At 43.5% G+C, this 16,892-nt stretch overlaps 4 protein-coding genes across 6 annotated transcripts in view; 2 read left to right on the top strand and 2 right to left on the bottom strand.

Annotated features, from left to right (window-relative positions):
* Positions 1-691: 691 nt before the first annotated feature.
* LOC308085028 (26S proteasome non-ATPase regulatory subunit 12-like) lies at positions 692-2,062 on the top strand (the record flags this gene model as incomplete). Its single annotated transcript, XM_080428045.1, has 1 exon — positions 692-2,062. One exon carries the CDS (start codon positions 692-694, stop codon positions 2,060-2,062), a length of 1,371 nt encoding a protein of 456 aa, XP_080284171.1.
* Positions 2,063-5,219: 3,157 nt separating this feature from the next.
* On the bottom strand, positions 5,220-6,455 carry LOC308088934 (transcription initiation factor IIA subunit 1-like; the record flags this gene model as incomplete). The annotated part of the gene is made up of 1 exon (XM_080433516.1): positions 5,220-6,455. The coding sequence occupies one exon, from the start codon at positions 6,453-6,455 to the stop codon at positions 5,220-5,222; it is 1,236 nt and encodes a 411-aa protein (XP_080289642.1).
* A 697-nt stretch (positions 6,456-7,152) lies between these two features.
* LOC308088924 (general transcription factor IIE subunit 2-like) lies at positions 7,153-8,010 on the top strand (the record flags this gene model as incomplete). The annotated part of the gene is made up of 1 exon (XM_080433507.1): positions 7,153-8,010. The coding sequence occupies one exon, from the start codon at positions 7,153-7,155 to the stop codon at positions 8,008-8,010; it is 858 nt and encodes a 285-aa protein (XP_080289633.1).
* A 2,000-nt stretch (positions 8,011-10,010) lies between these two features.
* Positions 10,011-16,892, bottom strand: part of emilin1b (elastin microfibril interfacer 1b) — an 80,080-nt gene continuing 73,198 nt past the window's right edge. For 2 of the 3 annotated variants that reach the window (XM_080438207.1, XM_080438208.1), the window contains exon 15: positions 10,011-16,601. In XM_080438207.1, the coding sequence (XP_080294333.1) occupies positions 16,279-16,601 (323 nt within the window). In that variant the 3' untranslated portion in view covers positions 10,011-16,278. The remainder of the gene's footprint in view (positions 16,602-16,892) is intronic. The other variant, XR_013933783.1, reaches the window with a different exon arrangement.

The following is a 16,892-nucleotide window of genomic DNA, read 5'->3' as shown; positions in this document are numbered from 1 at the left end:
GCAATGCTTCCATAAATTGCCCTGTTTATCCTTCATCAAAAAACGATTACTTAACATCGCCATGATCATCAATAACTGTCTCAAGGCCGTTAGTACCAGGATGTGAAGTAGGTATGGTCTACTGCAGAACACATTTTACATGGTGTACACACCCATTTATCTGGCCCGCTTAAGGTTGGTTTAATGAATCCAAATGGTTATTATTTCATTTGAAGATAGAGGAATCCTCAAGGTCAGCACAGAACCACTGGCAGTGATGTTCCATTAACTGCATTGGACAAACTGCATTGGGACGCCTAAGCAAATAAGAATTTTTAGGCATGCAAGTGTAATGTTTGATCTGCATTGTGTCGTTGACGGTTTATTCTGGTGAACACAGAATATAAACTCTGGTCAGTCACTTTTCAGGCAAAACACACATTCCCTCAGCACATCTTGGCAGAGCTTATGTAAGAATTGCCCTTACTTGGGGAGCAAATGGAATCCAATAAAACTCTGTTACACACGGCAACGGTTTGTGCGGTGTGTGGCATCAGACCAGAGTTTTGGTCAGTCCATATAAGGTGTTGTAGGCCTTTAAGATGTCGACTTCATCAGAGAAACACCTAAAGAGAGAGGCAGAGACAAAAGACACAGTGAGAAGGATAGAAAGAGAGAGAGTTTACTTGATTCATTGACTATTAAGATTAACATGTCTGAGGAGCGATCAGAGCGGTCCGATGGGACGATAGTGAAGATGGAGATGGACTACAGTTCAACTGTAGACCAGAGGCTCCCTGAATGCGAGACAATGGCTAAAGAGGGCCGCCTGCAAGAGGCTGTCGAAAGCTTGCTGTCACTGGAGAAACAAACCAGGACAGCATCAGACTTGATGTCCACCACCAGAATTCTGGTAGCAGTAGTCCAAATGTGTTATGAAGCTAAAGACTGGGATGGTCTCAATGAAAACATCATGCTGCTCTCCAAACGGAGGAGCCAACTCAAACAGGCTGTTGCTAAAATGGTGCAAGAGTGTTGCAAGTATGTGGATGCAGTGACTGACATCACCATCAAGCTGAGACTCATTGATACTCTACGTACAGTGACTGCTGGCAAGATCTATGTAGAGATTGAAAGGGCCAGGCTGACAAAAACCCTAGCTACTATCAAGGAGCAGAATGGAGATGTCAAAGAAGCAGCTGCCATCCTCCAAGAACTGCAGGTGGAGACATATGGCTCCATGGAAAAGAAAGAGAAGGTGGAGTTTATCTTGGAACAGATGCGGCTGTGCATTGCTGTGAAGGACTATATCCGTACCCAAATCATCAGCAAGAAGATCAACACCAAGTTCTTCCAGGAGGATGGCAGTGAAGAGATGAAGATGAAGTACTACAACCTGATGATTCAGGTGGACCAGCACGAGGGATCCTATCTGTCCATCTGCAAACATTACCTGGCCATCTATAACACTCCTTGCATTTTAGAGGACAACTCCAAGTGGCAACATGCCCTGAAGAGTGTTGTGCTGTACGTGATCCTTGCTCCTTATGACAATGAGCAGTCAGACCTCGTGCACAGAATCAACAGAGACAAGAAATTGGAAGAGATTCCCAAATACAAGGACCTCCTGAAGCAGTTCACCACTATGGAGTTGATGCACTGGACGTCGCTAGTGGAGAACTATGGCAAGGAGCTGAGGGAAGGCTCTCCCGACAGCCATGCCACAGACGTCTTCTCCCACTCTGAGGAGGGTGAGAAAAGGTGGAAGGACCTGAAAAACAGAGTGGTACAGCACAACATCAGAATAATGGCCAAATATTACATTAGGATCACAATGAGGAGAATGGCTGGACTTCTTGACCTCTCTGTTGATGAACTGGAGGAGTTCCTCTCCAACCTGGTCGTAAACAAGACCATTTACGCCAAGGTGGACCGACTGGCTGGCATCATCAACTTCCAGAGGCCCAAAGACCCCAACAACCTGCTCAATGATTGGTCCCACAATCTTAACTGCCTCATGACACTGGTCAACAAGACCACACATCTCATTGCCAAGGAGGAGATGATCCATAACCTGCAGTAAAAAAAAAAAGGGAGGGAAAAAAAGAAAAGAAAAAGATGGATATAATGGCATGGCTTTCCTGTGGATTTCTGATGTCATCCATATTTGGAGGTCATATTGATGATCTCCAAATATGGAGGTACAGCAGGACGTTGGATCTGAGATTATGAATAAGTCTATAAAAACATGTGGAAAAATATTCAAAAAGGGGGGGATAAACAGCTGAAGCAAGCACTAGCATGCATTTGACAAGACAAACTTTTTTTTTATACCATGGCTCCTCGGAGTGTGAGCCATCTAGAAAAGGGACTTTTGCAATCTTGCAAATCACTGGACCCGATCAGCATCATATTTCCTGTGCACACAGCCACTAGGTCAAGGAAGTATCTCCCCAAATGTCTGCTCTCCGAGACACTCGCAGGAGGAATCAACAAAAAATACACCCCTCCAAACAAAAACAACCCTAAGCAAATTCTTTAAAAGTGTTTGTGACCTCTTTGTCTTCTGTCTTAAATGTGACAGTGCAGAGGACAGCCAGTCTATGGCTCAGGGTGTTGGCTTCTCGCAGGATTTTGTGATTAAATTGCACCTCTCCTGCTTCCACTGCGTTGGCATATTTGAGAATGACCTTCACCTGCTGTGAAGGTATCTTGATCGGAATATGTTGTGTTTTCCTGTGTGACAGGGCATCATGCGAGTTGTGTGGTCGATGCAGATTCTCTCTGCCTCCTCTGTGGCGTGTACATTAGGTGAGCTCAGCAAACAAAATAGTGGCCTCGCCTTTTATTATGTTGATTACAGACTCATACTGTATACATATACAGGAAGATCAGTGTTGAGCTTGAGAAAGAGAGGGCTCTCAGTAATCTCACACACCTGCATGTGAATGTGGATGTCTGAATGGTCAGTGGGACCCCCAGTTGAATATCATCCCAGGAACTTGGTGCAGTATTGTCAATGTGTGCCCAGTCATCTAGTGTAGGACAGCAACTCAAAGAGTTCATCAGCTCAATGTTTCTACACCACCCTCCTGCTTCCCAATAAGGGCTCCAATCTGCATTGGCCACCCCTCTTGAGAGGATGTGGTGTGATATGTTGAAGATTATGTGAGGGTACAAGGCCACAGATTTGACCCCTGAGGCCATAACGGTGGAGCAGGCTGCCCCGTCCACCTCAATCCTTCCCCCATTGCTTGTCGTCATCTATACAGCATTACCAGTCAATCAATTTGAGTAACATCATTGTGTATTCTATGTAATAGTGAAAGTACCCGTTGCCAGAGACCCTAGTGCTGTACCCATAATTCAGAGTATCTGGAGGCCAGTCTATGACGTTAGTCATCTATGACGCTCAACCTGGGAGAGTTTGGGGATCTCCATGTATGGGCACATGTTTCAACCAATCTGAGACGCTGATTGAAAGACACACAGACGACAGACTGATTACTGCATTTATAGATATAAAAGGTACATATATAAGATATTAAGATATATGATGCAGTTTCAACCATTTAACACCTTTTACTACATCAATTTCTGATTTCTGTTGTCTGTCTCCAACGCTGGTGTAGATGGCCTATGACACACAGGGAAACACATGGGGATAATCAAGTCAGTTTCTGTTGGTCTGCTACAAGAGCGTGGCATGGGTTAAGTGCTACAGTTACAAAAGGGGGTGAAGTCAGACATTGGGGTGGAGAGGGTGGGTGGTGGTGTTGTGGGCGAGGAAGCCTGCGGAGGGAAGGAAAGTATAATATTATAATCTCGTCCAAAAAACCCAAACACATCCTTCTTTCACATCCCACAGTAGTTAGGAGGTTCTTACAGTACCTCACAATTCTTTTGGATTTCTTAAAGCTTAGTTCAGACCAAAGATTTGCCACAAGCCGAGTTGAAACTTGCAACCCACTTACAACAGAATTCCCCAAACTGTGGTTTCCAACACTATAAAACTGAATTGTTCACATTCAGGCGATAAACATAGGATATTGTTTCCTGCTTCCCCATAAGGCCGGACTCATACATTCGCAAGCGGCAACGTGCCGGATACACTGGGGGAGATTGGGGGACACGGGGCTCCAGTCACCTGCATCGACCATCCCTCCTGAGAGAGCGGATGCGTATTTCCAGTGGTCTGACATGTTGAGGCTGACGAGAGGGTACAAGGCCATAGATGTGACCCCGAGGCAGGCTGCCCAATTCACCTCAATCCTTCCACTATTGCTTGTCGTCATCTTGACAGAATTAGCAGTCAGTCAATTTGTAAGTAATGTCATTGTGTATTCTATGTAACTAGTTAAAGTACCCATTGTCAGAGTACAGTACCCATTACTCAGAGTACCTGGAGGCCAGTCTATGACATCAGTCATCTACGCACCAACCTGGGAGAGTTTGGCTAATCTCCATATATGGGCATGTGTTTCAACCAATCCGTGAAGCTGACTGAGAGACCCACAGACAACACACAGACAGAAGATTTCTGCATTCATAGATATATATAGGTATATAAGAAGCTAGCAGATAGATGGCAGTTTCACACGACTAGCGACTTTTAAAGAATCAATTTCTCCTGATAATTAGTTTGTTAACACTGGTGGGATGGCCTCTGACACAAAGAGAAACGCGTGGGGGCGATCAAGTCAGGTCACTCTGGTCTACTACAAGAGCATGGACGTGAAGCGCTCAAGTTCCAAAAGGAGGTGAAGTGGCAGGGTGGATGAGGAAGCCTGCAGTGGAAAAGGAGCAAAAACAACAGAATATTCTCCCAGAAATCTATTTTATCCTATAACCTCGCACACACTCTTTGGAGGCCATCTTTCACATCCCACAAGGCCTAGTTAGGAGGTTCGTACAGTATATATACCTCAGTTATTCGAGTTTCTTAAAGCCTAGTTAGAGTCAGACCAAAGATTTACAACCCACCTGCAACAGAAGTTCCCAAACTGTGGTTTCCAACACTATAAAACTGGATAGTTGCATCAACCTTCTTCCTTGATGCACAACCTCCAGGCCAGCAGAACGAGCACGAGTCCATACAGGCTATGGGATATAAACAGCCGTTACGTCTTTTCCTAAAGAGTACATGGATTAATGATGCCATTTGGGACTTCAGTGTTCTGATAGGCAATTGCAGTCGGATATGGGAAAATAACAACAGATACCACCACACTACATGAGTTTCACCATTCAGCATCTCCAATGGCCTTGGAGAAGACATAGTCTCTCCCATTCAGATTCATGATTCCATCCTTAAGTTGGAATTTCCATTTGTTCTTAGTTCTGTGGATCTTGTCGTACTGGCACACCACTACATACTCTGTGTCAAACTGATCTTGGTCCTCGTCACTCAAGTCATCCTCACTGTTCAGCGGTTGCTCCTCCTCCTCCGCTTGTCCGTGCTCGCCGTCCTTGCCCTCCTCGCCTCTATCCTTTCCCTCCTCTTCATCATCTTCGTCTTCATCATCATCTTCCTCCTCATCATCCTCGTCCTCTTCTGAGGATGTGTTGTTGCCCGCTCCGTCCAACTGTTGAACCACGGGTGGTGACTGTTGCTGGTGCTGCTGAGCCTGCTGGTGCTGTTGAGGCTGCTGAGCCTGCTGGTGCTGTTGAGGCTGCAGGGGCTGCTGAGCCTGCTGGTGCTGCTGAGGCTGCAGGGGCTGCTGGTGCTGCTGAGCCTGCTGGTGCTGTTGAGGCTGCAGGTGCTGCTGGTGCTGTTGAGGCTGCAGGTGCTGCTGGTGAGGCTGCAGGGGCTGCTGAGCGTGCTGTTGAGGCTGCAGGGCTTGTGGCTGCCTTGGGGCCTGTGGTGCAGCTGCACTCTGGCCCTGTTGAATCTGCTGGACCTGAGCTGCTGCATGTCCAGGCATCACCTGTGCATTGCTAACCTGGACCCCTGCCCTGTTTCCAGGGGCGAAGACGATCTGCTGTGGCTGACCCATGACCCTTGTCTGCTGGGGAAGAACATGCTGCATGACAGGGGCCTGCGCGCCACCAGGATGCATCTGCTGCTGAAGCATGATCTGCTGCGGGGGCTGCTGGATGATGTACTGAGGCCCGTTGGGCCCACGTACCACCTGAATGAGCTGGCCTTGGTTGGAGATAAGCTGTTGGTATGGAGTCCCTCCATACCAAAAGCCCATAACCGGGGGAGCAGCTTGGGCCTGCGCTGGCTGTGCATACTGCTGGTGGTGGATCTGGTGTTGATGCTGCTGCTGAGCGGCCTGCAGTGCAGCCTGCTGCATTTCATTATGGAAGCCCTCCACAGCCTTGGACTGCATTAGTTTGTTCTCCCAGAGCGTTTTCAGTTCCTTCAACACCTGTTCGTCCACTCCGTCGTTCAGGAAAATCTTATGAACCTCACTGATGACATCCTCAATCACAGCCATATACAGTTTAGGCACTTGGTTCGAGCTCGCCATTATTGTGCGTAGTGTGAAACTGCGTGGAAATAGGCTTATAGCCAAAGGATGATTTACTTGCAAAATATAATTACCAATCAAATCTGATCTATTCACAATCTCATGCTCCACCTTTTCAGCGGTCGTTTTTCTCCTTTATATAAGCAGCTGTGTGGTCGGGGGGGTGCTATATATACTTTTGATCATTAGTGACGTGCTGTTACGTAACCAGCCATGCCCTTTATGGAGGTACATGGCGATCCCTCTATAGACTAGACTGCATCACCACCCCCTAGCCATGGTAGGCAGCAGAAGTATTTATTTCATATACATAAACTTATAATATCTTTTGACAATATCTGATTTTGTCGAGCCTGTCTTTCTGCAAATGTCTTGCGCCAATGAAGTAACTCCTGTCCTCCTTTTGTATTTTCAGAAATATAAAAAAATATATGTGTGTGTGCGTGTGTGTGCGTGTGTGCGTGCGTGCGTGCATGCGTGTGCAAATCGGTGTTGTTAATGTGCAATTCATGTTTGTTTTGGGTTATGTCAGATCAGACCGCTGAAAGCCTATATAACGGTGTTGACAGAGAATGACCAGACAGATTTTTCTGAATCCAGAAGCGATCACTGGCTGTAGGTAGCATTGTCCTCTGGCTTACATGGGAAGATTCACTTCCCATTAATATTAAATACATAGCAATATATATCTGAAAGGATGGATCCTGCTCTGCTGAGGGAGAGAGAGATGTTCAAGAAGAAAGCTTTGTCCACTCCGTCTGTCATTGACTCACACAAGTCCAAAGTTGACAAGGAGGGTTTCTCAAAGTCCAAATACAATGCTCATTCAAGTGGTTCCTCTGGGTCCAAGCACTATGCTCACTCAAGTAATGGCATCTTCCATCTGAAGTCTGTCTGCCTGGCCACGATCGACCAGTACATGAAGACAAGGCATCAGAGAGGGCAAACACACTTCTTGACCCTCGAGGAAATCTTGGATGAGACCAAACTGCAGGACATTGCCATGAACCAGAAACAATGTCTCAGTGAGTACTTGGTCAAGAATCCAAAGATTGACGTGCAGGATGGAAAGTTTGCGTATAAGCCTAAGTACAAGTTGAAGAACAAGAAGTCTCTGCTGCGGCTGCTGGAAAAACATGACCTGCTGGGCCTGGGTGGAGTCTTCCTGGATGATGTGGAGGAGGGGCTGCCCAATTCAACTAGTGTCTTTAAGGCTCTGGAGGATCAGATCATCTTTGTGACCAGACCAGACAAGAAGAAGGTCCTATTCTACAATGACAAACACAGCCAGTTTGTGGTGGATGAGGAATTCCAGAAGCTGTGGAGGAGTGTTCCAGTCGATTCCCTGGATGATGAGAAGATTGAGGAGTACCTCAAGATACAGGGCTTCTCCATGGAGGAAAAGGGACGAAGTAAAGTGTTTCCAGGGCAGAAAAGGAAGAAGGCGAGTAGCCAAAAGAAGAGGCGCTTCAATACCCACAATGACCATTTAGCTGGAGTGCTGGAGGACTACTCAGAGGAAGAAATACAGAAAGGATTGATGCGGAAGCTGTAGTCGAGACATAACTTGAGAGACAGGGGTACCCTAATATGGAGATGACTAACATCATAGTACCTCCAGTTAATTGTCATGGAAACCAACCAGTCCATGAGACAAGTACTTGGGGCCCATCAGACTGACCTCAATTAACTGGAGGTAGTATGATGATTTTTACTATAAGTAGTAACAATGTGAGCAGGGAAACACTTGGCTATTTTTATGATGCCGTGGCTCTGCTCTGGGAGGTAGGCCGTCTACAAATTGGTCTGTGTGTCTGGAGCTAATCTCGCAAAACGCTGGAATAACTATTATTGCCAAGCTTTATATGCACACTGCCAGTAGGCCAAAGAAGTATCTCCACTTTTTTTCCGTTTTATTCATTTTGAAATATTTCATTATTTCATTTTATAAGAATGGAAGTCAATGGGGCTCGGATCTGGCTGAAACCATTCACCATTCCATTGTGGCACCTGAAATCCATCATTAGATTTTTCATGTTTTAAAATACAGTATTTAACATAAAAATTACAGTGGAAGTCAATGGCCGTCAGATCAGACTGTAACCTTCCTAAACATAAACTCATACATGCCGGACATCACAGGATCGACATGGCTGTTAAGGGCCATTCACACCAAGCATAGAACTATACTGTAGTACTGTAGTTCTCATGGTCGGGAACTGAATCCAGGTCTCAGCACTAAGCTGAAACAGAGACAGACTTGCCCTACGCCTCGCTCGCGTCACCCTGTCCTTATGTGCATGCAGCCAGCACTTTGCTTGCATCTCTGGTGCCTTTGAAGTGGTCATGTTCTAGTCAGAAAAGAAAGATAACTATCGAAGACACTATCTTGTCAAAGTGCTTCTTTTAAATGGGATAGCAGATCCCTTTGGTGACGTCATCAATACAGTGTCAGCGGATAATATCTCCATATTTGGTCGATCGGTCGAGACACTAGCGTAACATTGATGTGGATTAAAGTAGACTGGTCGAGTCCTGCTCTGCAGAGAATTGAGTATTATTATACTTTATTGGTACAGTACCACAAACATCAAACAAAGCCTGGCCAATCCGTGAAGCCTATGGATGGGGTTGGTCGATCAGAGAAGTTGATGCCCGTTGAGATCAACTCGCACGCACGCACGCACGCACGCACGCACGCACGCACGCACGCACGCACGCACGCACGCACGCACGCACGCACGCACGCACGCACGCACGCACGCACGCACGCACGCACGCACGCACACACACACACACACACACACACACACACACACACACAGACACACACACACACTTATAGCCTGGGAATAGATACTATCTATTACTACTGGGATCACTGCAGAACTCTTCTGGGCGTTCAGGTCCTGATGTTTCTTTTTTCTATTTAACGCATTCAATCCGGGAACGTATCTCTGTCAAAAATAGCAGATATACAAGTTTGTAGATCAGCTATTTTTGAAAAATCGTGAAGATGTGTGCAAAATTTGGATATACATTTTTTAAAGCGAACATTTGTAAAATATTTTGTTCCAGGGACCTCCAGAAGCAAAGATTTGAGTTACAAATGTTTGCTTTAAAAAATATGTAGCCTATTCAAAGATTTGCACAAATGTTCAAGGTCTTTAAAAAATAGCAGATCTACAAGCTCTTAGCGTGGCACCCACGCTAAGAGCTTGTAGATCTGCTATTTTTGAATAGCCAAAGTATAAAATAATGGTTATAGCTCAAATCTAAAATGATACAGATGCGTTCCCAAATTGAATTGGTTGAACATTCTCCATTGTATCTTCTTTATTGTGACCACAGGAAGCTATGGGGTAGATGTAGACTGTATAGGGGAGACATACTGTAGGAAAGATGAGAGGGAGACAATGTAGGAGAGACAGATAGTAGGAAAGCTGTGAGGACAGACAGTAGGAAAGCTGAGAGGGAGACAGTGTCGGAGAGACACGGTAGGAAAGTGTGTTGCCGCCACACTTGAACGCAACCCTTGTGAACAGAACACAACAGTTTGAAATTAAATATCTTTATTGAACCACACGTGGAGTTGAATCTCACATTCAAGGTAACAGTTGGAACTGTGGTATAGAAAAGGCAAGACATAGCATGATAACCACAGCTTGTTTTCTTCGGGTTTTCTGCTTATGAAATCACCTGCTTTTGGCTCATTCATACTGCTGTGGTCAGTTGATAAAAAATGTACATTTTGTACTACTCCTAAAGCACAGTTCAATAATGAAGACCCGATATGGTCAATAATGTATTCACTAACGTATTGCTATGTTTATGACAATTTTTGACACTTTCAATGACCAGCTCCTAAAGAAGTAGTTCACCCAAAAAAAGGAGATTTTTTCCTTTACAGTGAATGCAAAACTGTATCAAAAATCTGTATCAAAAAAACTCCAAAACCAGTGGTGTAAAGTAACGACAGTACTATTAACAGTACATTTTGACTTCAGTACAATTGTGAGGTATTTTTACTTTACTGGAGTATTTCCAAATTTCAGTACTTTTACTTCTACTCTACTATACTTACTAGTTACTTTGTAGATTTTGATTATTATTTAAAAACATACATTAATCACTTTCAGCCCTATACATTTCGGCCATTTGAAAATAGCCGATCTACAAGCTCACAATGCGTCGAGCTTCTGCTATTTTCAACAGATTTTTATACATTTGAAAACTTGTGAAATGGGACATTCTGCATAATGAGTACTTTCTACTTTTGGTACTTTAAGTACATTTTGATACCAATACTTTTGTACTGTTACTCAAGTAAATTTTGAATTCCGGACTTTTACTTGTAACAAGAGTATTTCTACATTGCAGTATTGATACTTTTACTTAAGTAAAATGTGAGTACTTTTTCCACCACTGCCAAAATATAACCATATAGAAGACAATAAAGTGCCTGGGTGTGCCCGTGGGCGTCAGCGGAAGCTCATTCACACACAGGCACGCGGACACTGCGAGCTGTTGGAGTTTATACACTGATCTTTGATTTTTGCTGTTGATCTTGGCCTCTGTTTTACTTCAATTCATCAAGTATTTTCTTTTTCTTTTTTACTCTTCATTCAGCGTAAAGGAATGCTATACAAACAAAAATTCTCTTTGAATTCAAGACATCGGAGGGCGAGTAAACAATAGAAATAAAGTCATTTTTTGGGTGCACTACTCCTTTGATGTGAAACTCCTCAGACACAGAAAAGTCTGTCCTATACTCATTCCTCTTGGTTATCATAATACTGCATTTGTTCTGGCTTTATCCATGAACAATTACATCCAACAACACTATTCGGTGTGTGTGTGTGTGTGTGTGTGTGTGTGTGTGTGTGTGTGTGTGTGTGTGTGTGTGTGTGTGTGTGTGTGTGTGTGTGTGTGTGTGTGTGTGTGTGTGTGTGTGTGTGTGTGTGTGTGTGTGCACGGCAGAGGAATATGGTGAAAGTATTCATTACACTGTAAGTAAAATGTGGAACCAGGTGCCCTAAACACTGAATTGGTCTCAGCTGAAGAGACCTAAGGCCTATTTTACATTTGTTCTCACAACTGTGTCGCTTGACAAAATTAGCTAATTTGAAATGTGCTATTTTCATCTATCAACATGGTCGTGAGGCAAAGTATAAATAATGTTTGACACAGACACAGGCTGCTTGAACAGCAGCTGTCTGGACTGTACTGTATGTACAGTAGAGGATGAAAACATCAACAATAGCACTGATTTATGGAAAAATAAGCAAAAGCGTCAAAATTGAGTTAGCTGGTTTCTGCCCGACAGCAACGATATACAATAGCAAACTTTGTGTGGTATTTGTGGCATAACATCACTGAAACATTTTCTGTTTATTGCATATCCACCATTTAGTAACAAAAATAATATTGAATGAAAGCAAATGTTTTAGGATTTGTGCCATGCAGTCATATCATGAACAAGTCGAACTGAGATTGTTGTATATTGTTTTACGTTACATAACTCATGCCGTATGGTGTATTCATCGTTCCACCTCTATCATATCTTGCCAGCTCTTTTGGGATGAGGTACTTTATCATATACAATTATGGCTTATACAGACGGGATGAGGGAGGACGGGGGAGATGGAGAGAAAGGGGAGGTGAGAGGATGGGGGCTGAGGAAGGATGTGGGACATGGAGAGAAGAAGTGTGTGTTGAGAAGGGAGGAAAAGATACAAATTCTCAAAAAGAACTCACTTCATTCTAATTTCCTCTTTTTACAAGGATGACCTGAAGAAGATCCACAGCGGATCGAAACGTTGTCAACATTTTGCGAATAAACACGTCTTTCTACCATAGTTTTGGTCTAACTCTTTTATGTTAAGCCTTTTTAGCCCAGCAACCACAGTCAATGTATGTACAGTATAGTTAAGTTTCCTTTGAAATGTTGTGGTACTGATTGATTTAGCTCATAAATAGCCATATGATATAAGCAGGATCATGCACAGTCACTATTGGAAAATAAACCCCTTCAGAGCAAAGCAGGACTGACACGAACAGTCATGAACCGCACCCCATGCTGATTAAAACAAACCATGAAGTATTGCAAAATAATATTTCAGTTAAGTCTAATGGGGGGGGGGGGGGGGTGTTGGACTCCCACGTCTGTGACTTATCATAACTCTCCTGAATGTGGGACATCCTATTTACAGCCCTGTGTAAACACTCCTATCTCCCTCCATTAATGACAGCAAATTGGCCTTTTAAAGGAAAGCAGAGCACTTTGTTTATAATTGGCTGCCTTTTTGTTACCCTTGGCAACGGTTCTAACTTTATCGTGTGGCTGAAGGAAGGGGGGGGGGGGGTTAAGGAGGGGTCCAGTGGTGGAAGAAGTAATCCGATTTTTTAACTCAAGAAAAGTAGCAATACCACAGCAAAAGATACCGTTACAAGTAAAAGGCTGTATTGAAGATCTGACTTGGGTAAAAGTACAAAAGTGGCATCAAAATATACTTGCAGTACCAAAGTAAAAGTACTCAAATCTGGCATCGCGAAGCATTGTGAGCTTGTAGATCAGCTATTTCTGAATAGCTGAAATATAAAATAGGGCCTAATTGGTTAATGCATGTTTTGTAATGATAATCTAAATCTGCAAAGTATCTTGTAGCCAAAGCTGTCAAAGAATTGTAGTGGAGTAAAAAGTACAAAATGTGCCTTTGAGATGTAGTGGAGTAGAAGTATAAAGTATAAAAACATTTGAAATACTCCAGTAAAGTAAAAGTACCTAAAGATGTACTGAAGTAACAGTACTTCAGTAAATGTACTTAGTTACTTTCCACCACTGGAGGGGGCCTACACTGCACTGCAGAAACTAGACCTCATGTCGTCGCTGTCGGGTGGAAACCTTCTATGTCCAAAACCGCTCCTTTTTTATTATTTTAAAAACGTTTTAAAATAGTGAAAATAACCGATCTACAAGCTCACAACACGTCACACCGTGTCACGTTGTGAGCTTGTAGATCTGCTATTTTCACAACTTTTGTGTGACACTCTTGTACGGTGAAGTAGGGCATTCATTAACAACAACAAAAAACATTAAAAGTTGAAATATGGAGCTACTGTACATGGTTTCTGCCCGACAGCGATAATATACTGAGAGACTATGTTTATCACGTCTTCATTCCAAATGTTTCCCTTAGAGTTTCACTGTAGTGGGTTACATAACTCCATCCTCTACTGTAAGCTTACACTGGCATACACAGTGTGTTTTTCTTCTGCATAGCAGCCTTCCTAGCTGAGAGGCTAAAGTTCCTATAAAAGGCAATAAAAATGCCCTTTGTTCGTGTAGAAGATTGCAGGAGGAGATTTTCACGGTGGCAGAAAGCAGATATTTTAGCCTCTGAAATCCTCTAGCAGCTTTAGTCGTATCCTGTCTGTGCGTGGTCATAGGCTACTTGGTGAAGGCGCTAGATCAGTGGTTCTTAAACTCTCTGGTTCCCCCAAGCACCTCCAAATGGAACCAAAGGGACTCATAAGGGTCCATTTGGTTCTATTTGTACACTCTCACAGTTACAGACCTGTAAGGGTCCATTTGGAACCGCCTCAAGGAACCCTGAGCAAGATGGATTCTGTGCCATGCAGAATACAGTACACTATGCATCTACAGTCATCTGGCAACCAAGGAAAAACAGCTGGAATTAACAGGAGCCAATTATCCCCTACTGTTGTCTTAAATGCTATTGCATTCATTTAATTTACACATTTGACTTAAACAGCATCTTATACCTGTGTGTAGGTGAATGTTGTGTAGGTGTGTATGTTGTGGTGATTTGTCATGTGTTTGTATTGGGAACCATGTCTGCAAATGGAATTTCCTCTATGGAGCAATAAGGTTTTGATTTGAAAAGCATTCATTTTAGTGGAAGGCTAAGGAGTGGCTAAAACAGTGTGTTATTTCATTTGTTGTTATGGGATGATTAGGAAGACTTTAACTGAAATACAGGTTGTTGACAGTGTTCTATTTTTAGAACTTTAGTTTTATATGTTTCCTTGTTGGATGTGTTTTTTGCAATTTTGACCACTTTGGGATCTATCTACATCTTTAACATGTGTTGCAAAATGTATTCAATAAATGTTGGACATTTGCACCAAAAGTCACATGGCAGGATATAGAACACAAAGAGCAATAAAGGTGCACCTTAATTAAACAAACAAACAAACAAAAAAACATTCACAATGTGAATTAATTTCAATGGAAAACAAACCAGCGACAGCCAAGCTACGAAGTGACTTTCCTTCTCTTTTGCTGTGCTCCACCAGACTAGATATATAAATGAACTTTGGTTTATCCTCAAAACCTAAACTGTTGGTGTTGGCCTGTATTTATAAAAACCTGTAAAAAAACTCTCTTTGCATCGCTAGTGTCTTTTTTTCCATTATGTTCAATGGAAACAACAGATTGCTGTATCTTGCCAAGAGAGCTGAGAGAGCATATTTAAAACATTCAGAGATGTTAAAAAACCTTTTAACCAAAGCAGCATTGCACTTCAAAGGGGTTTTAACAGCTGCACAGCAACAGTGGGATATGTTGCAGTTGTTGAGCACTGCTAGCTTTAAAACAAAGACCCGGTGCACACAAAACGCCTAAAGAGTAACAATTTATACTTTGTTATACAATGGTGTCGCTCGCGGAAAATGACAAACTTGAAAATCCTATTTTTGGTGAGCGACACCATTGTATGACAAAGTATACGTAACCACAAATCATGAATTGCTTTTTTTTTGTATCGTTGTCTGACGCACTGTTGTCTTGTCCAGTTCTTTGAGTGTTGAATGTTTAATGGACCACAATGGTCTGCTGTACTTTTACAAATGTGTCAATAAAAAAATAAAAGATGTCAACAATTCAAAAATAGCTAAAATAGCACATCTATAAGCTATTTTCTGCATTTTTGAAATAGGACTTAAGTGGTTAATAGTGCTTCTCTGGGAACACACGTTAAGTCATGAGAGAAAAACAACTTTGCTGTGATTTAAAAAGGCACAACTGGTTCTGGAATATCCCTCTTGTTGAAGCTTCAGAACGCAGGCCATGGCTCTTTGGCAGGATAGCACTTTGCAGCAAAACGGCTGCATGGGAAGGCATGGAGACCTCGTGGTCGTCTTTGGTACATGGATGAGCTATTGTACTCACAACCCACACCTGGAGTGACTTATAAAGATTCAGGCATTACAATAATTATAGAAAAACAACACAATATAAAATTCCTGCAGTAGTACAAATCTGTGTGGAGGACACATCACAAAATGCTGGACGATCGGTTAGAATACGAAGGACAAAGGTCTCTGCTCAGTTCCTGTTCTATATCCTGTTGTCAAACTGTTCATCAGTTCTCATCACGTCAGCATTCTCTCAAGGCCAGAAATGATACAAGACCGACGTGACGTCATACTGTACATTATGCCATTAGTTCCTGCTAACCTTTTGTTTACAATGTCAACTAATGGGGGAAAAAGGTCAGTGGTTCACATTCTCTGGTCCCGTCGTTTTGTTTGTTTGTCGCTTCTATAAACCAGACATCGCTATGAACACATGGACTTAGTGAAAGTCCCATAATACCATTCATCCCTCTCTCTCTGTCTCTCTGTCTCTCTCTCTCTCTCTCTCTCTCTCTCCATTTGTTCCTTCCTGTTGCCACCATTCCCTCTCTCACTCTGTTCCTTGTGTTCCTTCGTAAAGGTCCAGGGAGAGTAGTAAGGTAGGGTGGTGACATCATGAGCCTGTCCCTCCTTCAGGGTGGGGATGGGGGGATGGGGGGGTCAATCACATGTCTTCATAGAGCAGCATTCCGCTGAAGATGGTGAGGGGTTCCACAGAGTGCGCCAGCTTGCCCATGACCAGGTCGATGCACACGGTGTCTCTGGCCTGCAGCGGCAGGATGATGTTGAACACGGCCAGCGAGCCGGGCGTGATCTTGGCCTCGGCCACGGGCTTGTTCTCCAGGCCCTCGGGCTGGTAGCCTCCGGAGTCCACCCGGGCCATGCCGTAGTTGGATTTGGACAGGACCGCCTCGATCTTCTCGTTCTTGTGGCCCGTCAGGATGGCGCTGAAGAAGTAACGGCCGTCCACGGGAGCGGTGAACACACCTGAGGAAACGCAGAGTTAGCGCTTAGGGCTGACAGTACAGTTGTGGAGTGGGTGATGTCTGATTTGACCCATTAGAAACGGGAATGCACCTCTGTTATTTTAGATTTCTTTGTCTATTTAAAAATAGCAGATATACAAGCTCATGTAATTGCTTCTGCAGGTCCCTGGAAGAATATGTTTTACAAATGTTCGCTTAACACATCGGGTGCCAGAGGTTTATTAAAATATTATACGTTCAGTGCCTGCTATTCTTCCATCCACTTACGTTGATAGGTTTCGTGCTGTAGAAG

This window comes from Gymnoscopelus braueri, assembly GCF_963280865.1.
Source record: "Gymnoscopelus braueri genome assembly, chromosome: 1".
Lineage (NCBI taxonomy): Eukaryota > Metazoa > Chordata > Actinopteri > Myctophiformes > Myctophidae > Gymnoscopelus > Gymnoscopelus braueri.
The sequence above is the reverse complement of the archived record's forward strand: the minus strand, read 5'-3'. Positions and strand labels throughout refer to the sequence as shown.